This window comes from Myripristis murdjan, chromosome 22, assembly GCF_902150065.1.
Source record: "Myripristis murdjan chromosome 22, fMyrMur1.1, whole genome shotgun sequence".
NCBI lineage: Eukaryota > Metazoa > Chordata > Actinopteri > Holocentriformes > Holocentridae > Myripristis > Myripristis murdjan.
Window position 1 is genome coordinate 16,848,455 of NC_044001.1, and position 26,382 is coordinate 16,874,836.

The 26,382-nt window shown below is 43.3% G+C and overlaps 2 protein-coding genes across 10 annotated transcripts in view; both read left to right on the forward strand.

Annotated features, from left to right (window-relative positions):
- The window catches only part of eml1 (EMAP like 1), a 45,262-nt gene extending 42,873 nt beyond the window's left edge, over nt 1-2,389 (forward strand). For 5 of the 8 annotated variants that reach the window (XM_030044355.1, XM_030044354.1, XM_030044356.1 and 2 more), the window contains one exon: nt 29-154. In XM_030044355.1, the coding sequence (XP_029900215.1) occupies nt 29-154 (126 nt within the window). Of the gene's footprint in view, nt 1-28 lie in introns of all 8 variants that reach the window. The other 3 variants (XM_030044360.1, XM_030044351.1, XM_030044353.1) reach the window with 1 other exon arrangement.
- A 384-nt stretch (nt 2,390-2,773) lies between these two features.
- evla (Enah/Vasp-like a) overlaps nt 2,774-26,382 on the forward strand; it is a 38,589-nt gene continuing 14,980 nt past the window's right edge. The window contains exon 1 of one of the 2 annotated variants that reach the window (XM_030044361.1): nt 2,774-3,226. In XM_030044361.1, coding sequence (XP_029900221.1) covers nt 3,222-3,226 — 5 coding nt within the window. In that variant the 5' untranslated portion in view covers nt 2,774-3,221. Of the gene's footprint in view, nt 3,227-11,776; nt 11,866-26,382 lie in introns of those variants that run through there. The other variant, XM_030044362.1, reaches the window with a different exon arrangement.

A 26,382-nucleotide genomic window follows, 5' to 3' on the forward strand; every position in this document is an offset into this window, starting at 1 on the left:
TGTCGGTCTCTGTTGTTTTCTGTTCCAGGCTCCCAGCCATGTTTATGGCGGCCACAGCAGTCACGTGACCAATGTGAACTTCCTGTATGATGACAGTTTTCTGGTGTCGACAGGAGGGAAGGATATGAGCGTGATGCAGTGGAGGATAGTCTGAGTTTTGGGACAGAAATATTTACCGTCGGCCACCTACTGTTACCATGCGCTGGGACTCAGCTGAACCAAGTGAACTGCACTAGACTGAACCGAACCAAACTCAAAGTAAATTAATTCAGACGCTCAAACAGTGGATCAAGCATGACTGAACTGAACTGAACTGAACTGAACTGAGAGCTGAGCAAAAGTGAAATGTGACTCGACAGAGCAGGAACCTTGTCCAAAAGGTTTTGTTCCTGCTCTGCACTCAGATCCCAAATGAGATGAAGCGTTGGAGGTGTAAGTGCGGTTGCTTGAATTACAGTAAATCAGAATATTGCTCCTTTTCTTTTTTCCACTCTACATATTGAAAAAAAAATCTCTCTCTCACTCACTGTGCATGCCAATGATACAAGACAAAACAAATCAAACGGATCAAATCCAACTAGACAGAACCAAAGGCTCTGACTTTCAACTGCAACTGTACAGATTGGCTTTCACTGTTCTTGTATTGTGAACATCCCTGCTACAGACTCTGGACTGAAGAGGTTTATTTTCCTGCCTATCAGAACCATTCCAGCCTGAATATCATTGCCATGAAGAGGATGAATCACTCGCATATTCTCTGTGGTTCCCAACACGTAGTTGGATGATCCAAGAGCAGTGGAACAAAAACTGTGTATGGAAAGATTCAGCAGGCAGAACATAGTGATTTTCTAATTGTTGAAGTTTATTTTATTTTATATTTAACAACTCAGGAAAGCACTAGTCAAACAGGATTTGAAGTCCCTGTTATTATTATGATTAACAAAGACATATCAGAATGAGTCTTTTTCAGCCACAATGGCATGACCCTGCCTCGCTAAAACATACAGAGCTATTGACCATAACTAATATATTCAATTATTATTCAACCATTAATGATTTACTTGTGTTGGCCAATACTAACTAGATAGTCAGCGCACATAAATTGGGATCTGCATTAGATACAGCAACTAAAATGAAGGATTGAAACATACTGTATGTCATTATGTTGAATACTGTAGATCCAGCCCCCAAAAACATGTTACTTATCCCAGCACACACACCTTTATCTGCTAAATGGGAGACACACGCTCTCCATTTGGCTTCCAGCATTTTACCACAGTGTTACCTTCCATGATGTTTGATGAAAAAGAATTTATGGTGCTGATTAATCACATTCTGAGTACAGCATTAAGAATTTAACCTGTTTCAACAATATTATTTGGTGACGTTCCTACTGTTTGTGCTTCCAGGTCTTTATAGCCAGAAAGGCGCCTTTTATCATTATTTATTGATCATGGGCTTCATCCTTTACTGCCGACTTCACTTCTTTTTTTTTTTTTTTTTTTTTTTTTTTTTGAGTTTTATCTTTTAATAAAAACCCTGTGTTGTCCTAGATGTGTAAATAGACTGAGAGGTTTGAAACAGATATGGGCAAAATGTAGGCATGTGTATTTGAAACAGCCACATGTTTGGAATAACTTGTGATGTGCTTGATTTATTTTGCCCAGGCAGGAATAGCTGCAAAGATCACCAAACAAAATCAAGCACGTGGTGAGCGCCTCCATCATGTGAAGCTGTTTCAGATCCGTATCTGTACTCTGCCCAGATCGGTTGAAGGAGGAGTAGAGATCAGACCGTTGCACTGTAACTGTTTACTTCTGATGTGTTCCTCGGTGGTGCACCGTCAGCCACTGATAAGATGAAAAAAAATGAACCTACCCAAGCTTTGAGGATAGGTGTCTCTTATATTATGCACTGCTTCAGTCTGATAAACCTACAGCAGGCCTATATCAACAGTATGAACAAGCAAATCACCATTAAGCACTTAGTGAAGCTTTCCACAAGCCAAATTCCTCTCACGTTAATGATATCTTCAACCTTCCATTTTATGCAACAGCAAGTCAGATCTATACAGTAATTAAGACCTCTCCTCGTGGTTAATAGGAGGCCAAGAGTGCTGATGCATGAATAAGCCTGGTTTATTTTTAAGGGAAGCTATTTGACATTTTAACAATTGGGATTAAACAGATTTGAGTACGACCATGACTATCATTAACACGAGGTGTAATTTCCATTGTTTTGCTGGCTTGTCAGGAAAACCACTTGGCCTCTGATGACAGTGATATGACGTCACCACTCAATAGAGTGAATGTAAACTGATTTGTTTTACCGCGGGATGCCACTGAACACTTACCACTTTGTCTGACAGTAAATGCAAACATGAAAGTTCCTATGAAGCTGTGTCTTATTGTGCTCCAGTCGTGTTTGTTGTGTCACTGGTTCATAGATGCAATTTTATTAGCAACACTTGTGATCTTTTACATAAGAAACATGCACCACAATAAAGTAATTGTGATAAAACTGATATTAGGAACAGCATGTAACACCATGACAGATGAAAAAATACTATAAAGTAAAATGAGCTCCCTATACAGTTACTATTGTGTACCACAGGAATATTATAAGCCTGTGCTTTAGTGTGTCACATTTGGGAGGATGAGGGGGAGGAAGGGGATGAGAAAGGAAGGGGGGGGGGGGGGGGGGGGGGGGGGGGTGTCAGTGGCGTGCATTAGCGCGTCTTGACCGCAAGTGGGCAGCATTGAGCCGGTCGGATCCCTCCCCCCCTCCTCCTCTGCACGCTGTAATAACATTTTCCTCCAAATCTCCACCTCACCAAAACACTCCGAATGGGAAGAAAATACGGCAACAGGGAGGCGGCGGCCGACAAACACAGTTCACCGTCTTTTACCGACCGCGAGCATCGCGTGAACATGGACTTACGGATAAGCGGCGCGTGTGGCGAGAGACAACGGAGCACAAAGCAGATGGGAGAAAACGCTTGGATTCTCGCTTAGCGTTTCAGCAATCCGAGTCATCAGCCTGTTACCGCTCCTATAGACGCGTAGGACACAAGGTGGAGGCTGCTAGGCTGTTATCTGCCCAGCGGCGGGTCCATCACAGCCTATCGCGAGCTCCACACTCCCAGATAAAAAGAGGGACTGCTGGTCATATTGATCAGCCTCATCAGTGCCATCATCTCCCATTGAATAAAAGACAAGAAAATGAGGTAAGCGGCGACCAGCACCATGCGCTCGGCTTTGACGCGTCATGACAGATGCGCACCGACACTCAGCCCTCTGCCTCCAGTCTGCTTCTGCATCCATACACTGATTTCAAAAGGATGTACGCTGTGTATGTATTGAATAATTGCAGTGTCGTTGATAACCTATACTTTATTGTGTTGCCCATAGAGGCAATATTTTGACCATCCGGGGGCCCACCCACCGGGCCTCTGCTCAACAGCCATCCTATTCAATTCGCTTTACAATGCCATTGCCCATACGAGGTGCATTCATTTATACCAATAGTCTTTTTCCCCCCACAATTAGACCTCTATTGTGATAGCCGGACACGCCCATTTTATTGAATGCGGGATTTAGGCCGGCTATAATGTTGTCATGGAAACGACAGCATCATGTATTTCTCTGCACGAGCAATAGGCTGTACCTGGTAAAATGCTGGTTAAGCTGAATGTGACTGATGCATCAACCCACTGCGTGGAGACAGAGGGAAATAGGATGATTGAGGCGTCTAGGCACAAATAACCATTCTAGGCACTTCCAGAGGAGGAGGGTGTTTATCTTGGTGGTTGCCAGGCAGGTTATCAGACCCCCCCTCACACACACGCACACACACACACACACACACACACACACACACACACACACACACACACACACACACAGTCCCCCCGTAGCCCCCCCTCCACACACACACCCCTACATAGGCCTACACCATAATACCTTCACAAATCCATGCCCATATGCACCATAGTCTGTGGAAAACTAAGATGTGTGTAAGTGCTCTAAGTCCCTGTTCTAAATCGACCCCCAAGCCATAATATTTTGAGCTTTTGCCTGGGTATGTTGGTATGCAGAATGCAGTGAGGCCCAAATCCTCTCCAGCAGCAGTAAGTCTCTGTATTCTGTTCTAATTATGAAACCTTTCTTTCCTCCTGCCCGTGGTGACTCCTCTGTGTCTCTGCAGCCTGCACCGTTCTGTTTTACGGCCTCCGATTTATTCTGACAGCTCTCTTCAGACACTGTGCACACTCCTTGTTTTTACTGTAGCTACCAGTGTCTGCGTGTGTGTGTGTGTGGGTACGTGTGTGTGTGTGTGTGTGTGTGTGTGTGTGTGTGTGTGTGTGTGTGTGTTGGAGGGCGCGTGCATGTGACTTTTGAAGACAGGCAGAAAAATAAATAGAATTAGACAGATGGAGTGATAAATGGAGAAAGCTATGTACTTTCTAATCTGGACCGTCTATGTGAAGTGCTCCTGTCCCCCTTGTTGGATGTATTTTGTTACATATTCTGATCCAAATGTTGTTTCACACAACCCACAGCCAGTGGCTCAAGTATTTTGCTTCTGGGAGACAGTAAACATGTAAGATTCATATCTTCCAGTCTAGCTGGATCAACTCACCGACTCCTCTTTTCTGTACAGCTCTGCTCTGCTTGCGTCCCATCCTGTGTGTGTGTTTTTGCCAGAGGCAGATCTGCTCTTTGACTCAGGCCCAAAAGGGAAGTCTTAAATCTCCACAACGAAACAACAAGGTGACTGGGCTTTTTCTGTGCAGAAAGACATAAGATCTAATTCAATGAGATGGTTTGTTCAGCCCCACTGCTTCCATTGCTGCCTCTCTGTACATGTGTGTATGTGCATGCGCCTGTGTGCATGAGTATGTGTGTGTGCAACCATGTCAAAGTGTGTGCCTGTATGTGTGTGGTGGATTTGTGTGTGTGTATACACATGTGAGTGGAACTGAGCTATTTTTAGACCTGGGTAACATTAGCAGTTTCATCATACTGTGTTCTTTCTGTATTCTTCTTGTCAGACTGGTTACTGTCATATTGGCCCTGCTGTTTGGATATGAATGTGTGTGTGTGTGTGTGTGTGTGTGTGTGAGAGAGAGAGAGAGAGAGAGAGAGAGAGAGAGAGAGAGAGAGAGAGAGAGAGGGATTGAGAGGGAATTAGGGGAGAAACAGCGGAGGTGGGCAGGCGAGGCATGGTTAATGCTGACTGATTTCTTGTTGTGGTGACTCATCGTAGGAAAGGTAGAATGAGCGAGGCCAGCCAGCAGAAGGTAAAACGCTGAGTTATGCGTTTTACTGCAGGCTGCTGCCTGATCAGAGAGCAGCTGCACGTGAGCAAGCCTCACCAGGCCCAGTGCTCCCTCACTCCCCACTGACAGTGATAACATTAATTTAACATTAGCCTATATCTCAGGAAGGCCTACTAGATAGTCATCATCAGTACTTAAAGGATGGGTTGGCTATTTTTCAACCCAGGCTTTATTAAAACATTGATACCCACCATTTATTATAACCATACATCCCACAACCTCACCACTAGCTGTAGTGACAAGAAGTGTCCCACTCTGCTGCAGCCTCTTGCAAGCCTTCAACAGAGTCCAACAGGTCACTCGGTTTCACCTTCAAAAGCCATTATAAATGTCCTTTTGAAAACAGGAAACTCAAAGCACAGTTTTGAAATTCTCAACCCAAGTGTGCTTGCAAACAGAGTCATCTCTAGCTTTTACGATCATACATGGTCTTGTATATATCCACGCCGTTCTGATAATGCTGTAGTCACTTGCATAACAATGAATAATATAATAACAATGTAAATCTCTGGTCTGTTGCAATGTGGCGTTTACTGTGTCAGCTGAGCGGGACTTAATGGGACACAAGTACACATGAGCACAAGTCAGCTGTCGAATTCAAAATGAATTGCTTTTTTTTTTTTAAGGGATCGCATAATTGGCTGCAGAGTTTGTATTTACATGCTGTATTCTTTTAGATGATTTCCATTACATTTGCACTGCGTAGGTGCCTCTATAAGCTAAACTGCATGACATGTGATCCCCCTTTTCCTCCCTCCAACTCTCCTTTTTCTACTTTGTGCTCAATCATCTGCATTGTGCTCCACAAAACATTACATGCATAGTGCTGTTGTATTCTGCTGTTTTTCCACCGTGTTCTAGGCATTGGCATGAAATCTTGCACTTAACAACCTTGTTGTCTGTGCAGATTAAACACTGAAGCCACATCGTGCCTCTCTTTGCTTGACGGAGGGCGGCCAGGCTGTATCAAATGACCCTGACAAATACTGTGAAAACCATTTCCAGCTAAGCATTTATTCTCTCTCTCTCTCTGTTTAGACTCCCAGGCTTTTGAATACAGCATGCCATATACAGTTCACCCCCAATTTAGTACTGTATATTGTATATAAACGTCTGGGTCAGATCACTACTTGCTATGTCATAGGCCCTTGTGCACTCTCATTTTGGATGCCAACTTGTGTTTAGCCTTGATGACAGACGATAATGTTAAATTATGTTATATCTCACCCTCCATGCTGAAAAGATTTTAGACCTGTGGTACGTCTGCTGGCTAGTTTGTAAACCCATCAAGCCTCATAATCTTTAGGAGACTAGAATGCTCTTTCTTTGTTTCCCACACCTTGGCTTGCTCTGGCAAAGCAGCTTAATAGTCTAAGTTTGCCTCAGCCAGATGGACCACTGTTCAGGACAAATTCTTATGAAGCCACAAGGAAACCACAAATGTTGCACTGGAAGAATGAGAACGTTGTAGCTAAGATCGCCTACTTCTGTTTCGGTATTCCTTCCACTGGTCAATATTCAAACGTGGCTCATTTTGAAGTTGAATGTGCCTTTTGTGCACGCTGAGCTCAAGCAATCAATACAGTTACTTTCTGTCCTGTAGGATAATCAGTGGTTACTGTCTTATTTCCAACACGCATTCCTCACTGTTATGTTCAATTTGTAGATTGGTCTGTCTCGAGACTTAATAGCTTTATTACAGTTTCATCCCGTTTTTTTCCCTGCTTTGACCACTGTTCTATAAGCAGCGTTGTTGTTTCCTATATAGGTTAACATGTAATTTCCATCCAGCGGAAATGATTCCTTGGAGGCTGAGAGACGGCACTCCAATCCTCAGAGCGGAGCGCGAGGTGACTGGTCTGGGCTGGTCACATGTTCTCTCTCTCTCTCTCTTGCATTCCCTTACTCCGTTGCAACAGTCCTGTGCTCCCTCCTCCTCCTCCTCTCTCTCTCTCTCTCTCTCTCTCTCTCTATCAGTCTTACTCCTTCTTGCATGCTGACTCTGGGTCTGCTCTGTTTGCCTGCTGGACTTTCAAACCATTTAGAGGATGTGAAGGCGGGGGAGAGCCCTGGACAGCATGTGTACCACTCTTTCCTCTCTTGCTGACACTTCCCCCTCTCCTCCATAATCTCCCCCTACCTGTTTTCATCATCCCATGTCAGAGGACTGTCTTCTTCTGCAACATGTATTCCCTTGACGACTTCGGGTAAGGAATCTCAAGTCATCCTCATCCTCTCTCTCACTCTCACTCTCTCTCACTCTCTCTCTTTCTTGCGTGAGTAAGACTAAAACTGGCTTTGGAGTGTGCAGTAATGATGCTGCTGCCTGTCTCACTAGTGTTTCTGTTTAAAGCCTGGCTCCGTTTTCAGCTGCGTAACCACAGAGTGTTGCTGTGTTTGGATCTTCAAGCAGCATATGCAGCATTGTTTGCCTGTAAGAAACCCTGGTATTTCTGTTTCCCTCTCTGTGTCTCTCTGACTTTCTCTGCGGCTCTCCGTTTCATTCCAGCTCTACATGGTGTTGAATAATGCAGTTGACTTGGAGGGAAAGTGAGGAAAAAGGGGGGAAAGGAAAAGCTCCTCTAGGAGTTGCTGACTTTTTCTCTTTCTCTCTTTCCCTTTCTCTCTTTCTCTCTCTCTGTGTTTTCTGTATCACTCTTGCCAGCTGTTAGCAGAGACAGCTGATTGGTTAACCCCGCAATCTCTGATTGGTTCAATCTTTTCTGGGGAAGTAGGAGGAATGAGTTTTTCACTGTCTGTCAGTGCGTCCGCTCAGCTGCTCTGGATCGTCCACAGGATTGATCCCATCTGACTCATTGCATGTGTGTGTGTGAGAGAGAAAGAATGAGAGGAAGAGCAAGAGAGAGAGAGATTGAGAGAGACAGTGAATGAGTGGGACTATCAAAAGCCAGATGATCGAGGGATAGACGGCTAAAAGGTTCTCTACATAATATGGCCCTGGCAGATTACTGCAGAACATGGTGATTTGTTGAAGCTCAAACACAGATGTGGAGCAGAGCAGATAACAGCAGAGCTTTACGCCTCGCAGCATGCAATCGAGTAAAGTACTGCAGAAATACAACAACGAGGAACCCTCTTTCTCTGTCTCTCTCAGTATATTTATTATTTATGAGGGGGCGCTGATACTGACACGGTCATACAGCTGACACATTACGGGCAGGGATGTCTGCACAGCATGCAAGTTGAAGAGGAAATTCTCGCCATTCCATATTTATGACGCCGATCCTAAAGGTGTGTTCAAAAATTAGGTCAACAAACCTAAGTCGGTGAGAGTCTTAACTCATTCCCTCACCCATCTCACCTTGCGCCTCTCCTCCTTAAAAAAAATACAAAGTGCACAGGTTAATGTAGTGCTGCACATGCCGGAAAATCACAGTTATTCAAATGACAACAGGCTGGAATTTGTTCACTCAGCTCTTTCCTGTCAGAAGGTTCAGCCCAACATCATGTGTGCATGCTAAGCTGCCTGCCGTGGCTCCCCCACGGGGCTGTGTATCCTATAGAGTCATTTGCTCCAAACGGAAGTGGTGTTTCCCCTTTAAGGATCAGGATTAGTGACAGGAGAGCACCAAGGAGGGTGGAGCGAGGAGAGGAGGTGGGGGAGGGGGCTGCTAACCATATGCATCTATGACAATTAGCCTAAAGGCCAATTGGCATCTATAGGGGTGTGTAATAAATAAGTCACGTCATTATGGGGGTCAGTAAGCCCTCTTCCTTCGAGGAATGATTTTTTTTTCCGAGCAGTGCGAGCTTGCTGTGGCTATAGGAGCCATAGGAGCTGTGAGCTTTTGTCTCACTTATACAAAGGAAGATTTTCATGATGCACTTTCGTCCTTTTATGGTTCAGGACCACTTATCGCTGCTCCATCTTTCATCAAAGAGGCCCACAATCTTGGCAGAGTTCATCCTTACAGTTTGTCCACTAATTTGACATAAGTGTTTCAAAAGTGGGTGAACAATTTTTTAATAATAATGAAACCAAAGTGGTGTAATTTTAGTCATTATAGTAATTTTCTGCTGTTCAGTTGTCAAATTTCCAGCCATTATTTAAAGTGCACCTGGAAACAGAAAAATATTTGAAAAATATTCACTCATGTATTAGCCCACTAAAGTCTCTTCTTCCATAGTTTAGAATAATGTCACATATTTTTCATCTTCTCGCTTATACTGAGTGAAATATTCAAAGCCAAGAAGCCGTGGTTTTGAGGATGCATCATTGCATCAAAAAGAAAATATCATGGTGTCTTGTACATCACTTAAATTCATTTCCCTGTAATTTATAATGACATATTTGGTGTATTTGGAAACCTTGGGATCTCCACTATAATTTAAAATAAAATTCAAAATTATCTGACCTTTTTGAGACCACTGATGAGACCGTTTAAAAGCCAACAGTATAAATTGTCAGTGTAGGTCAGATGTTGATCTAGACTACCTGGCAGCAGTAATGTGTTCGATGTTGACTGTGCTCACCTGCCCTGGAGCGTTTTACCTGTCGCCTGCTGGCCCAGTGTCGCTACGCCTCCAGGTAACTCAGAAAATCCCCTCCTCATGTCATGCTTAGAGCGTGTTAGCAGTAGCCTGGCCTGTCATGAGAGTGTGCTCTAGTCCAGCCGGGCGCTCACAGCGACAGACCAGCCATCAGTAATTCCTTTGGCCCGGGCCTCATGTGAGCCTCGAGAACAAATCAGTGTTGACTGGTGCTCCCATTCAACCAATCAAGTGCTGACTGTCCGTAACCCTCATTTAACCAACCGCAGCTGGCACTTTCTGCCACATGGTGCCAGTTTGCCCCTCGGCGGTGTGACTCTGTCATCTGTGTTGTTTGCTGTCACCGCGGCGGATGAGGTCCGTCGTTAAGGTCACAGCCAGCGCACCAGAGAGGTCAGAGTTCAGAGAGTAGCAGTCTGTCAACAACAGTGCACAATCTTGGGCTTTAGGTTTGCATGTGTGTGTGTGTGTGTGTGTGTGTGTGTGTGTGAGAAAGAAGCAAAAAATGTCCAGCCTATGGTTCCAAAGTCCTGTGTGGCATTAATCTTTTTTGTTTTGTTTTGTTTTTTTCATCTCCATTTTGCCTCAATCCCATGGTCCCTCATCATAAAAAGAATAATTATTTCCCTGGCTCTGTCATATTAAAATCCATAACCCGATAGAACTTGGTAATTAATATCTGAAATGACTGTTACAGTCAAGCTGCTTCCAGTGGTACTCTCTTAACAGTAACACAACAGTGTTACTGTTTTTAGCTTGGGCATTAATATTAGTCACATACTTTGTTCCCTTGACATAAAAAGGAGGATAATGTCCAAAATATTCCCCCCTGGGATGTTTGGAAAAAATGCATAATCTGATAGTACAAGTTTAGGAAGTAATATCATAAATAATGCTTGAAAATATCTGGAAAAAAATTACACTGGGCCTTGGAAACAGAGATTTGCTCGCAGTGAGTGTGTGCGCGTGTTTCTCTGTTGTTCTGTGTGTGCCAGTGCCAGAGAGTCCATCAAGCCAAATTCGAGGCTGATGACTTTCGAATTGGTACCCTGCTGCGCTGAATAACGATTGACTGTTGGGGCTGTTGCCAGTTGCTCAGTGGTCGTTAATAGAAATTTAGCACGCACACACACACCTCCTCCAGTGAGTGTGTGTGTGTTGTACGCTTTAGTGTGTATTCGCCCAGTACATCTGTCCTGAGCTAGAGGGCATCCCAATCAATAGAACAGAACACATTATAGACCACTGTTGACGTGATTCAATAGTATGGGTAGCTATGGCAACAGCTGGCTGGGTCCTACCCCTCCCTTCTATTCTATCGCTAAACAGTCGCGCTTTATGGTCCATCAGGTCTGCATTTGTGTGTGTGTGTGTGTGTGTGTGTTTGTGTGTGTATGATCTGTATGAATCTGGATGGGGGGCAGGGTCCAGTAGATATGAGGTAATCTCCCTTGGGTTAACCATATGACAGTAGCACAGAGGTTCAATTACACACACACATGCACACACACACACACACACACACACACACAGGCTCATGCTCATCTGTTATGCGGTCAGACAACAGGCTGGTCAATGACTTCATCTCTGCCAGTCTGTCAGTCAGTCAGTCAGTCATCTCTTTTGTTGCTGGATGGATGGATCATCAGCCCATATGAGGCTCTGCTTGCACCGACAGAAGAACTCATCACACAGGGACGTTTGTAATCTCATTTCCATGGTTTGTTTCTTTTGGGGCCATTTTTATGGAAATCGCTCATTTTTCATTTATGTCACAGGCGATGGCCATGACAGTTATGCTGCTTTTGATGAGTTATAGCTTTTGAGGATTTTACAAAAAGGACATTAAAAGGTAATGGAGAAGCGCAGGAACAGGTTTGTGCCATAGATTTTTTGCTGCTGTTACTTGTTTCCTTCACCAAAATGGATATCCATCGGCTCCAAGTGCTGCGTTACTGCCTCCCTCAGAGTGTCAGCGACTCAGGATTGTTCTACAGCCACATTGCTGTCAGGTTGGTACTTTGTGCAAATTTGTCTGGGTGTTTGTTTGTGTGTTTGGCCCCATTTCCAGTGTATACCAGTGATGAGTGCATAGATGCTACGTGCCAGAGGTTTTTTAAGTGGAGCCAAAGCGTCGAGCAATGCAGAGGGATCTTGGTCCGTTATACAAAGCCAAATCTTTTCCGGTAGTATTTTTAATCAGAGATAAAATACTAATCTGTAATCTTAATCTGGCCTCTACAAACTGTCGTATGGCTGCAGAATTGAGGTTATTTTGGATTAGTAATTGTGTTCAAACGGATTGCTTTATTTGCTTTGCAAATAAATAGAATAAATTGTAGAGATTGTGTGTATATCGTAGGCTTCTTCTTTGTCAAGAGGTCAAGTTGTAGCAACTCTGCTCTTTTTTGATGACCCTGTTTTTTTTTTCCTCCCTCTTGTTCAAATCTTTTGTCAAAGCCGGTGACGCTTGCCAGAGAGATGCAGCTGATAGGAGCAGCCCGCTGTGTGAACACTACACTGAGCATCTTCTTTACTCTAAACACTCTGCAGCCCCACATATTGTATCTCTGAATAGCAGGGCTCTGTAAGGGCTCCATACATGTTTAATTCACACAGGCTCTGAAGACAGCATGGCTTCTGGCTAAAATGACAGTTTTTCAGGCCAGTGCCCTTCTGCTGTCTACCTCTCTCTCTGTCTGTCTGTTAGTCCTCCCTGCCAGGAGATGGAGGGGTGGAAGATGGAGTGATAGCAGGGACGGAGGTCACAAGAACTAATGCTTGGGACCCAGTCCATGCCAATAATCGTGTATGGTGGAGTGTGTGGGGATAATAACAAATTCACAAAACAAAACATGCAAATGGTGCCAACGAAGTAATTTGTTGTTTCTTTTTCTAATTATGTGTAAGCCTATTTTTTATTTCCATATTTTTCTCACGTCGCCACGGGATACTGCAATTGTGCAATCTAAAAAGTTATTTAAGTCATTTAAGCACAGTTGATTAATTGTTTGTTTTAAATACTTGAAGTCTTAAATACTTTTTTTTTACTGTGGTATTGACATGGGTGTCGAGAATCATGGAAATTCACTGTTAGTGGTACTGACTCTGGTATCGTGACATCCCTAATAGCAGGGAGGTTTTGTTGCTGCCGCTGTCCCAGATGACAGCTGTAGGATCAGATAGCTGTGCTGGCTGTCTTGACATCATGACATAGTGGGAAAAGGGGTGGGGGTTTGATATAAATTTAAAAAAAAAAAAAAAAAAACAATGAGGTTTTATCTGTACAGTACATGCAGCTGCTCCTTAAAGCTGACCTGGTCACACATGGGCCTGCCCGCCCATTAAGACCTGGCATTAGCAGCATCACAACTTAAGCCCTCTTTATTGTCAGCTCTGATAGCCAGATGGAGTAGTGTATTGTACAAACTACAAAAAAAAATCACATTTAAGTTTTGTATATTTCAGAAATAATCTTATTGTTTCTTGAATAGCATGAATCTTGCTGTTTTTTCTTATTATTATTATTTGTGCCGCTCCTACATTAGGGGTGTCTTAAAAGTGCCACTTTTGAAAAGAACCACAATAATGTGGATGGTAGAAATACAGATAACAAAAATTCATGAGTGGTTTTATCTGATTTCAATCTAAAAATTGAAACATTTGCCTGCAAAAAGTAAGCAAAGCATAAAACATTGAAACTTTAGGGGCGGGGAGGAAAATTTACAACAGCCAATTACTTCATAATGTCTCCTATTACCTCTTTACCTTGTGATTACTTCTTGTTACAGTGATCACATATAACCCTCTGTTGCCTCATTACCACAATAATGTGTTACTGTAATAATTACCACAGGCCTTTTGTCTTCTATAGCTGTTTTGGTGTCGGTAGAACTGATATAATTACAGTCAGTGGCAGCTGTGGCTTTGTATTGGGACACAGGTTAATGACACATCTGAGGAAATACAGCGTGTGTGTTCTGTATTCACTGCCATTGTGTTGTGATATTTGTGTGTGAATTAAACGTATCAGCGTCGCAAACTGATGCCAGGCATGAGATTGAGCTTTTTGCACACAACAAGCAGGACGTTTAGCTAAGAACATAAGCACATTAATGTGGTTGGTATTAATGCCATTAAGACCTGCAGCACTCCTCTCTCTGTCTCTCTCTCTCTCTTTCTCTCTCCCTCTCTCTTTCTCTTTCTCTCTGTCTCTCTTTCTCTCTCTCTCTCTCTCTCTTTCTCTCTCTCGTGCCCATTTGGGGCTTAATTGTAGCCCATTCAGCAGTGTAGCGCTGTGCTTTCTGTATAAGCGGGGCAGGGGTCAGGTAAACACAGTATGGTAGTACAGTGGGTATGACCTGGATATTGTGACGGATTATGAAAGTTGAGGCTTTGGTGACATTGTATAGATTATGGAAATCTGAACTGCTGTGAGCCAGAATGTAACACACTTCCTTGCAGAAACATGATGCATTCGGGGAAGATATTGAGATATTTCTGTATAGTATTAAATCTCAGTTTTAAATCTTTAAATCCTCGGTATTTTGGCCTTACAGTCATCATGCCTGCTATGAAGGCATATTACTGTGTGTTATATTATCTCCCACAGTTATTCTGCACAGGCCTTCACTCCCTATCACAGAAACAGTAGATACAGTTCATATAGTTGATACAGTTCCAGTGTAGTGACTTATCTTCTAACCAAGTTGTCAGGGTGTGGTCATTAAAGAATAATATCAATCATTAGTTTTATTTGTTAATGTTTTAAGTCTTTTCCAATCACCTGGGTCGCCCCCTTCTTCCACGTTACTCCTGGTGTCTGCACACAGTCAGCATAGTTGGAGATATTAGGTTTTGTTTTTTCCCCTTCAGAAGAAACCGTTTATTGCCTTTCATGTTGGTACAATATGAAAAGCAATTTCCACAGAAGTAGAAATTTGTGTTAAATAAGCCATCAACATAAATATAAACTTTTGGTTTTGTTTCTTTGTTTTAATATTTTATTGTGCCTGAAATTAGTTTTTTTTTTTCATATCAGTGAGTGCATCATGTTATGCTCTGCTTTAAATCACCCACAGTAAGAAACTGATACATCTTAGGATGCGCTGAGACACATCAGCAGTGCTGTTTCCTGAGGTCACCGGGTGTTTCGGGTCTTTGAGCATCATACACCCTTGCTCTGGTGACCCATTTAGGGCTTCTGTCGCCGCAGCATTGGCCTACAGATCATTCCTCCTGATCCAAAGCCATCTGGAGGCCCTCTCTGCAGCCTCCATGGTGGAGTTTCCTTTTTGCAGCCCCAGTGATGCCAAGTAGAGTGTAGACCTCACAGTGGGCCTTCCAGCCTCTCCTCTGGCACTGATCCACCTGCTCCTGGCACTTGGATTGCCTCTGCTCATTTGCCTCTTCCATAAAGTCCTCCCTGGGAATTGTCAGCTCTATAAGGAGTGCCTGCTTTGAAGGGACAGATGATTGCACCACTTGTGGCCTCAATAAAGTTGTCATAATGTAAGTCTGGAACTTGAGCTGCCTCGCCAAGTTGACTGGCATCACCCAGTCTGGCAGAGAGGTGAGCAGACCAGCTGCTGCTCTGGGCTGTAGACTGAGGCTGTTCACCAGCCCTGACAGAGGCGATGTTCCTCTGGCCGTATACATGGTTGTTGGCCACGGCTTTGGAGATGGCCTCTGCAACTGTCTGCAGCGCTTGGTCATGTTGCCAGCGGTAGCAGCCTTCTCCCAGGGCTGTTGGGCAGCTGCTGAGGATGTGCTCAAGTGAACCTTTTCTGGGGCACGGAGCACATGCTGCCCCAGACGTGGAGATGTGACGTGCTCGGTAGAACATCGCGCACAGCTTGGACCTTGGAACTTGGATGAACCTGATCTGTTGGGGTTGTGCCTGCCAGATATCTGTCCAGGATATCTTCTTCTACAGCTCACCCTCCCGCCTTGTCCATGCTCCCTGCTGCTGCATGCCCACCATACTGCTGGTCCTCCTCCAGGACTAGATGGCATCCGTCCTTGGGGCATTATCGCAGCAAGGCTGTGGAATGGCTCCTAACCCTGCCCATCCAGTTGCCATCATAGGGCAGCTGGACACCAGACATGGACAGATGGCCCCTGCACTCAGTTTCAGCTGCTTTGATCACTGGAACTGCAGGGATGCCATCTTTCTGTGCCTAGATGTCAATGTAGGCGCTCTTTAGGATGAAGTCATTCTTCTGTATTGGACATTGAAGAACATCTTCCCCTCTACAGTGAGAAGGGAGATAGACCTGACTTGCTCCAGCTTGGCTGAGGTCACTTGGGTATCCAGGTGTTCTCCATCTGCCTCCACTGGTCCACTACAGTTCCCCTGTCTGTTCCCATGTCTCTTTTTTTTTTTGTTGTTTGTTTGTTTTTTGGAGCTTTTTTGGTAAATGAGACAGTTTTTTCAAGTCAGGTTTGACACTAAAATCAGGAGGTGTTGAGAACAATTATGCACAGCATACATTTTAAAATGATGGTGAGGAACTGTAAACTAGCAAGTGACAGTAAGGACTTGAACTCCATATGACTGCATTCTCGTTAAAGTTGAAAAAACGTGTTGCACTTAGCTTGGTGGCAGCGGGGTCACATCACATGCAGTGGCATAACTTAAATCCATGAAAGGCGACCTCCCTCTCCAAAGAATCCACTGTATATGTTTCACACTGATTCCTTTGTACAAGCAGCCACTTTGCCTTCTACCCCAACTGTGCTTAGCTTGCTTTCAAACTAATAACCAGGCTTCACACTGTCTCTCAGCAATAAAGTTGGCTTGTGCTGTTTTTAGTTCCCTCAGGCCTCCTTCCCTTCTTCTGCCTGTGAACGGTACTTTCCCTGTGGAGCAGATTAGAGGTCTTGTACGAGAGTTAAGTCCTGGTTAATTTAGATTTAAGACTGCAGTGAGGTAATGATCTGCCTGCCAGGCTCTGTCTCTAATCCAGCCAGTCAGGCAGACCTCTTCCTTCTGTCAGCTGGACCCCCACACCCACCCAAACATACAGACTCACACCCAAACACACACACACACACACACACACACACACACACACATATGTACACACACATACACGTGCACACAGGCTTGCATGCCGTAAATGTGCACACCCCCCCTTCACACAGGCGGCGGTTTTGCCCTGCCTCAAAATGCCCAGTGAACCTTAGAGGCAATAATCCTCCTGGTGAGTGTAATAATAACAGACAAGTAACTGAATACATACCCAGTAACCAACCTGTGTGTGTTTGTGTGTGTGTGTCTGTGTGTGTGTATGTGTGCACGCTTGTTTGTGCAGCCCTCTCTAAGCTAGCCCTCTGCTAAATAAAACTTTGACTGCTATTTTGGGTGTGTATGTATAGGCACCATAATATATGTGTGGGTGCGTGTATAATAATATGTCCCAAGCCCTCTTTTAAAAAGAGCAGCAGTACATCACTACATAGGCTGGACACACTCGCTCTCCCAAGATAAAGCTAAGGGTGTAGCTGAATTTTTTCCTGTGCTCTTCTGTTTTCACTGCACAGTGTGTTGTATTAATGTGCAGGTTTGTGTTTTTCCTTCAGCTCAGCATGAAAACAACAATGATGGGCAACTGTCTCATTTGCAGGGGAGCTTCCTATCATTTTGGTACCAAGTCAAGAATCATCTTTATTGGGCCTCTGTGCATATGTTCATCCAAATCATTGCAGAATTGCCACTGCTGACAACATCCATTTACAGCCTAACAGCCTGTTGTATGAATGAACTGAATAAATTGTGTGCAAGTGTAGAGACGCTTGTATACACTGTCTAGGGGCCTATAACATGTATTTATTACTGGTGATGCATCCATGATTAACTCAGGACAAAATCCCGATCCCCACAGAAACTAACATTAGTTTTGCTGCTTTCATAACTGCAAAAGTTGTGTAGTAACTGTGATACCTTTCTTTCAAAAATCCAAGAACAGGAGAAAAGCCACACCTGTGTTCTTCCTTGTGTATGTATGGTGTCCAAGTGAGTGTTCAAGGGGAAGCTGGAATCTTCCTGGTTCCCATTTTGGTGCAGCCAAAGTTTTCAGCTCGCTGCATGGTCATCTGGGATGTCCTGTGGACCCGACTAGGACGTTGCCTTTGCATTCTGCTGTAATAAGACAGTCCTTAGGGGCCAATTTTAGTGAACTGTGTTAAGTTGCTGTAGATATGATCTAGAGTCTCACCACACCTCTCACAACTAGTATTAAAGCAGCTTACTGCCCCACAGGACGTGAGGTAGAAGTCACGGTCTGATGAGGCTGTAGCTTATTTACCAGACAACGCTTGGATTGAGTCACAAACTGTCACACTCTGCATGTAGTGTGTGTGTGTGTGTGTGTGTTTTGTGTCTGTGTGTCTGTTAGCTGTACTAGCACACAGTGATGAATAAAACTGTGTAATTAACCTCCGCACTGTATGGGAAGCTCCTTTGCCTCTCTGGTTGCTTTCATTCCCGTCTTTTTCATCTCTCTTTTGTTTTACAGGGGGATATGATTTCTGAAAGCTGTTTAATTTGCATGAAATTAATAGATTAATTGAGTAAATTAATCACCAGCTCTGCAGAGCGACTACTGTGCCCCTGTGGTACAGCGGATACTCGGGGCATTAATTCTTCACCTTGTCTATTCATCTTTCCCGGATGTGAATCGTTTATTTGGATTTTCTCAGATGAGAAAATGCAGGGGTTTTTTCCCCCAGTCTGCACTCATTAATCTGGCAATTCTGCTCAAGATTGATACGCTGATGATATTACTTCTTCTTAAAAGCTTAAAATGTGTGAGTAATTTACACAGACCCTCATACTCATCACCAGCTTTGTCTTGATGTACTTCCATTTGTCCAACATGAATAGACCTCTGCTTACGATGCACTTCTGCACAGCTATGATAGCCTGAGTGGTTTTTGACATTTGGTTTTTCATCATGGAAACAAAAGACCAATGAGTCTAAACTGCTGGCATGAGCCAGCAGAGCCGGACTGTGCTGAATAACTCATGATTTGTTCGGGTCTGTTCGGGTGCCTTCCACTGTACGCCAGCAGTATGAAACAATTACCCCGGCAACAAAAGCTAATTGCTATGATAACAGAAGCACTGCCCTTGGGCGCAACCCAGAGAGGACACCTCATATCCCCCTGCACCCCCCCACCCCATCCCACTTCCACCCCTCAAACCCTCTGTCTGAGTTTTCCAAGGAAACACTTTCCCAGCCTCCATAAATCCAGGCAGAGCACTGACCAAATCACAGCCCTGTCAAAGCTTACTTCTTAAACAAAACCTGCACTGATGTGCACACTGAAAAAGTCACACACACACACACACACACAGTTTTTTGCAGGACAAGATCAGGTCAGAGCATCCCACCCTCCAGCATCAAGAATTCTGCTAATGGACTAGGAAGGAAAACACAGAGCCACGGCACTTGTGTGTGTGTGTGTGTGTGTTCAGGGGAGGGGGGGGGCTACATATGTCTAACCATGTGTGTAGGGCAGTGCTTTGCTTAATTCAAAAGCCTGTGGCCTCTTTTCACCGCTTGCCTATGAGGCTTATGTGACATGGGGAAGAAGTCGCTGTAGCGGAAGCCTTCATCTCCTCTCTCACTGTCTCTGCTTTCTCTTCTCTCCCTCGCTCCTGTCTCTCTGTCTAGCCCTGTCTCTTTCTCTCTCCATCCTCTACTCCCCCGCCTGCCTCTTTGTCACCCTCTCAGCTTGTCTCTGGAGGTGAATATTATCAGCCCACCAGTGAGGTAGCGGTTTAGGACTGCAAAATGCAGCGTCAGATGCTTGGGGGAGAACTGATGGCCTCTTAACAGCTGCTGTTTATCAGTTTAAGTTGAACCAATATCAGAATATTAGGTTGGGAAAAAAAATCATATTTTCTCTTAGAATCATTTAATGCATGTTTATGGATGAAGTAACTTAACAAATGGCCAGTGCACATGCACATGCACAGTTTAAATATGTGGTCAGACAAAAAAAGAGAGAGGCTCTTGAAACCAAAACTGTAAATATTTGCTCTTGTTTCATGAGTCTGTCCAATTGATGTGGGAAATGTACGGGATTTCCTTTTTGTTTTATTTATGAGGTGGATGTGGGGAAGTGCTAATGCATTTTTTAAGATGGGATCTATAGAATGGAAGAAATGGAAAAAGAGCAGCAGGCTGAAACCTTCAAAGGCTTGGAGTGAGCTCAGCTGGGAAAATGGCCAAATTATATGTCAATTATATGTCATGGAAGCACACTTGGCTTTGTGATCCTGCTTAAAACATACAGCTGTGCAAAAAATAAATAAATAAAATGAGTAGTTTTTACAATACCATATTGATTCTCACTTCATTTTCATTTGATGGTTGTGGCATCAATATTTAAGTGAGTTAAGTGAGTGAATTGTGTTAATTCAGCTTTGATAAATTGGAATGGGATTTATTATATGACCAATTTATCATATATATGTATATATTTATTTTTTTACCCAGGGGTTATTATATTTAAACCCAGTATTTAAGCCCAGTATTGTAATGTATCATGATACAAATGGTATTGTAACCAAGGCCCTTACAAATACCAAGCCCAATTAAATCACCCTCACAAGCACGGATGGATTTCGACATAATCTACCACTGATGTTCACTCTGCACATCACCTGTCACATATCACCTGTCTGCTGTGTGTACACAAATTTATACAAGTGTTGTATAAACCCTCCAAAAGTGATTTTGCTTTGCCCTTCACTTGTGTGCTAAAATGTGTTTTCTAGGGCTTAAATGTGACCTTCAGTTCCTCTTCTGAGCATCGCGTTCATCGTGTTATTTTAGTGTCAGTGATTGTGATTTTTAGCGGTCGTTGACCTTTTTCAGATCATGACATGCCATAAAGCCTGCTGCACCGTCGTAACAAACACTCTGTCACTCTGTTTTCTTCGCCTCCCCGCTCTCCCTTTCTCTCTCTCTCTTACTTATCTTCCCACTCTCTCATCCCTTTTTCCTCCTTGCTTCTCTCTCAGTCAGCTAAAAATCTGCCAGGCATTGAGCGAGCAGGCTTTGGGCCTTTGATTTTTTTTTTTTTTCTTTTTAAGTCAGTAGAACAGCTCTTATGTGCCCTTTGTGCTCCTCCTTCTCCTCTCTGTCATGTGACTAGAGAGACTCGACCACGCTCAGTGACTAGATCACATGCGTAACCATTTAGCACACTGTCAGAAGTGGTGAGGTGTCTTTGATTTTTTTTTCCCCCCCTGAAACCGCTAAGCCAAACTGAAGAGAAATCTACTAAACTGGACTGTGCCGCTCCAGCGTCTAAAAATCACCATAGCTAAAGGACGGTATGAACAGGAAGCAGATCAGCCTCGCCCCTCTCTCTCTCTCCCTCTCTCTCTCTGCCTTCTTTTTTTGGATCCACATCTCATGATGTGTTGATTGAGCAATACCCATAAAGAAAGAATAGACGGGCCTGCTTTATTTCTGACTGCTTGAAGAGAAATGAAACCGTCAGCATCAGGCTCGAGGCATTCTAGCCCTCTGGCCCAAACCACTCCAGAAATAGTGCTTGTTTTTGTAAGAAGATCCATCACAAAGATGCAGCCGCCTCCCTCCTCCTCCTCCTCCTCCTCCTCCTCCTCCCTTCGTTCTCTCTTCCCTGTGAGACTGTGATGGTCTGTCAGGTCTCTGATGTGGGGAGAAGTGTCTGTTATGTGATTAGAGAGTCTGTTTAACTTATTTAGAGATGCAGGAAATATTATTATCTCTGTAGTTCGGAGTTATGGTTTTGCATTTAGAATAGCAGTGTCTCCTGAAGCGCAGAGGGAGTCGAGTTTAGACTTTAATCACATTTTCAGATCGCCGAATCCTCCCGCTGGGCTTATCAGTTAATAAATTGATTATTATTTTACACTGACAAGGGCTTGATTTGTGTTCCGTGCTTCCACTTTTCCTCACATGAGAAGTAAGATGATGCTTGCATGTAGATTATGGGGGGAAAAAATTGCCTTTGTGTCAGGGCTGTGTTAGCCAAGCAAACTACATTTCAGATTTTATCTGGGTGAATTATTAAGACTGCAGGTTGTACTATATTTGAATGTATTTAAAGTACATCACATTCATATCTGCTTGTGTTAATGGCAAACCTGTTTCCTGTTTGGTTTAGAGGTTCCTCTTTCCCTAGATGCGGGCTGTTCATTGAGTAACCATTCATCAGTGTCACGTACAACTTTCTCTTACTCTTGTCTGCTTGTGGTATCCGGACATGTCACAGAGAGGGTAAACCAAATAATCCGATTTGACTTTGAATCAATGCTTTATGAATGTAGCTGTGGCTGTGAGACAGTGTGCTGATTATCGGTCTGCTCAGAGCACTGTAATGGACCTGAAAATTGTGTTTTGACTGCTTTGATTTGATGCTGCGTGGACAGCAGCTGCACATAGGGAAGTGCTGGACGTTTGATGGACAGAGTGTGGTCGTAATCGAGGGAGCTGTTGCTGAAATGCATTTGTCAAGTGAATTTTTTAGGGCTTCTCCGATGAGAACGACACACTCTAGTATTTACAGTGAGACGTTTTAATGTTGCAGCTCTGAAGGGAGGTGTCAGATAGACGTAGGCTCGTGCAAAATTGTATCTGTCACTCCAAATGCATGTTGCCTCATTGCACACTGAGTGAAAATGCTGACAATAATGTAAAGGATCTCATTTAGGGCTATATTGCAGCAAAGGGATGTCATTTTCTGAAGTTACGAGATGCTTCAAGCTGTTTTTTTTTTTTTTTTTTTTTTTTTTTTTGCCTCTACCTATCTGATCATCATATCCCCATGGCTAATGATTGTTTATCAAAAATCTTTTGTGTGTCAGTATCTTTGCAAAGTCCTATTTATTCAAACCTACAATATCGTCACATTAGTCAAATGCATTATGATATTTGATTTTGTCCATATCATCCAGTCTTAGTCGCATTGCAAATGGCTGGTATACATTTTGGAAAGATAAATCCAGTTAATCCAGAATAGGTGTCGCTTTTCTGTTCAAAGGAATACTCCAATGTATTGCGCAAAATATGCTTTTTCTGACTTACCTGGACTGAGACAAGATGTTCGATACCATTTTCACCTCTGTACATCCAGTGGTTCAGTTCCAATTTGTAGCATTCCATGCTAGCTTAGCATAAAGACTTGAAGTCTATGGGAGTCATTAGCCTAGGTCTGACAAAGTGAAAAAAATAAACCTTACGACAACTCCGAGGCTGTCTTATTTACACAGTGCATCATCTATTTGATACACATCTCAGATTTTTTTTTTTTAAAGCAATTTTAGGAGAAGTTAACAAGTCCAAGATGTGAATTTGAAATACTTTTGGTTTATTTCTTCACTTTGACTGAGGTAGGCTAATGACCCCCATAGACTTCAAGTCTTTATGCTAAGCTAACATGAAATGGACCTGAACCTCTGGATGTACAGACATGAAAATGTTATTAAACATCTCATTCCGGGTTGGAAAAAGGGTATGTTATCCAAGATGTTGGAGTATTCCACTGAATGTTGGATATTAAGCCATGGAATAAAAAGCCACAGACTGCAGAAGGCACCAACAGGGCCAGAGTGCAGACAGGGGCTGTGAATCTCTCCCAAAACCTCGTCAGACAGGGAAAATTATCCAAGAATATGGAGAGGCAGTGCGTGTGTGATTGAAGGCACTAAAAGAAGCCCTGCTACTTTATCGTGTCTTATCTTGCTGTCGTTGAGTTATTCAAAGCCGATGAGGTGACAGCGAGGGAACCGGAGAGCGGATGATGGCAGGAAAGCGTGTGAGTGAGAGGAAGCCAGCTGAGGCAGAGCCGTGTGTCAGCGCAGGCCAGGAAATTCTCTCAGGTGTCCCGCTGCCTCCCTCCTGGGCCCGGCTGGCGGGGAGCGGGTTGTCACATGTTGGCATTTGAAGGTTACTTGCATCTTCTGGGCCTGAGAGACAGCTTCCAGCCCCTCGGTAACTGCTGGGAAAGACCGCTCCACTGATACATTATAATATACAGTAATATGCTGAGGTGGGAGTAACTAATATCATTTACTCCTGTTACTGTTACTGAGTGGCTGCTTTGTTCTTTTTTGAGTCTTTTCAAGTCAGTAATTTTACTAAATTTTTCCTTGAGTATTGCACTTCCCTACATTTTAAATGACTTCCATCACAGAGAACAAATGATCAACGGCAAAACACTCAGTCAGCAAAGATGAAAAGAGGAATCTGCTTCTGCTTTGTTGCTTCTTCTTTTTGTCATTTCCAAATTTCCAATTAAAGATACACTATGAAAAATTGCAGATGGTCAATGCCGAATACATTTTAAATCAGCTACTTTTTACTTTTACTTCAGTCGATTTTTCCAGTAGTATCTCCTCTACTTTAGTAAAAATACCAATTAATAACAATTTGAAGTGCTCTGTCCAGCACAGGCAATATGAATACATACAATAAGCTATATCTGCTCGTCAGATTTTATTTAATTTAATTTATAAAATTTAAGGTTTTATTTTTCCCAGCTGATAGCTATTACTGTTGCTGCTGTAGTGACTTCGTTTCCGCACATACATTTGTGTATAATATTGTAATACTGTATTTGTATTGTTACATATCATTTATGCATTTCATTTTCATATAAAGTTATGACACTACATTACAAGTGCATTGTGCTAATTTTGTCTTAATGTTGGAACAAGAATTTTTAATTACATTTCGAGTAAGATTGTCACTTAATTTATCGTCTAATGTGTGGCATACTTCATTAGTCTAGCTGCATGACATGCAGGTTGTACTGTAAGCTCTATTTGTGCGTTTTCAGTCAGTTCGTATCATGATACAACTTGTATCATTACCCGTGCATCGTGATATGTGTTGCATCGTGATATGTATTGCATCGTGATATGTATTGCATCGTGAGGTCCTTGCCGGTGCCCAGCCCTGTCTGTAGCTGAGATCAGAGAGCACTTGAATGTCCCGCCTGCCGGTGAGTCAGATGAGCTGTACTCTTTGGTCTGTGTTTCTTGGTCCTCACACCTCCAGCCTGGTAATGTGAGCAGCATTAGAGCTCGGCCGACAGAACGCCAGTCCTTGAGGTGTTGAAGGTGAAAATTAGAAGAGCATTTAGTCACTTTGCAGGTTCCAGGAGGAGTGAGTTAACCTCATCTCTGCCAAAGTCTGTTTTACCCCCCCCCCTCTTCCTACTTGACTCCAGTGTTGTGCATTTCCATCCTGCTGCAGTTCTAACACCCTCAGCGCTGCAGTCATAATAGTGCTGTCACACATAACACACAGGGTTATTTATAAGCTGTATGTGCAGTGCATATAATTCCACCCTGAAAGTGGTAATTTGTGATGTATTTAGTAAACCATAGAAGTACTAAACCACACGACTGAATGCCCAAATTTGTCTTGTCCTGTTTAATTGAACTGGATTCTCTTTCAGGTCTGTGGTAGTGAACATGGTATCCCATAGAGCTGGGTGTGTGTGTGTGTGTGTGTGTGTGTGTGTGTTTGACGATGACTTTACATTTGCTTTTAACAAGTGTGTTTCCAGCTGATGATTAGCATGCTGATTAGACACTTGTGTTTTTAACACACTGTGTCATTACCCAGCATCCTCCACACACCCTCCTGCCCCTGTGTCTCTGAACATTTATGGATGTGCCATTATGATACCGCCGTGCCACAGCAAAGGCCAGGAGGGAGCAGGGAATTTTCCAGGGCTTGGCTTGAGGTTGAGGTTTTCAGGCTGGCTACCCCTCCCTCTCCTTGGGACAGGCTGTCACATTCCTACATGGGGAACTTATTATTCCTAAAGTGATAACTGGTAGTGCTAACCAGCTAACTTCTCAGTAACTGTGTTCCCACTGGCTGCAGTATAATTAACCATCAAATTTACATCCAAATTGCTGTTGTCATGAGAAAGTCTTGTAACTGCAGTTAGGGTGATTTTTGTGTTTTCAGCTCAGTTGAAGGATTTAATGGTTCTCGGTGGATTGAGAAAATTTTGTGAAAACTTTGGTCTAAGAAACCCTGACTTTATCCCTGCTGGGTAAAGTCAGAAAGGTATGGTGGTCAAGCTAAACACAAGGTTTTCTTTGCTAGTTTGTGGAAAAAGCTGACATTTTGTGGATGCACTTGAAAGCCACAATTCATCCTGTACATACAATTATGCTGATTTTCAACACAAAGTCAATCATTCTGTCGTGGGTGATGTAAGTGTAAAAAAAAAACATACAACTTCTCAATACCTTCTGCGTCTTGCAAGATGAAAATGATGGAGACAGAGCAGGAATCGCTGTGCTGCCCTGAGCTGCAAAAATATAATTTATACTGTTTATGTCTTGGCTGTACGTTTTTTTTTTATCATTTACCAGTAACTGCAATCACTTATGCCCAAACTGAAGTTACTGTAAAACACGTTGATTTGATCAGTGTTGTGAAACAATCAAAGTGAGTCACTGGAGAGGACGTGTGCACTGTGAGCTGCGTGTTGAAGTATTT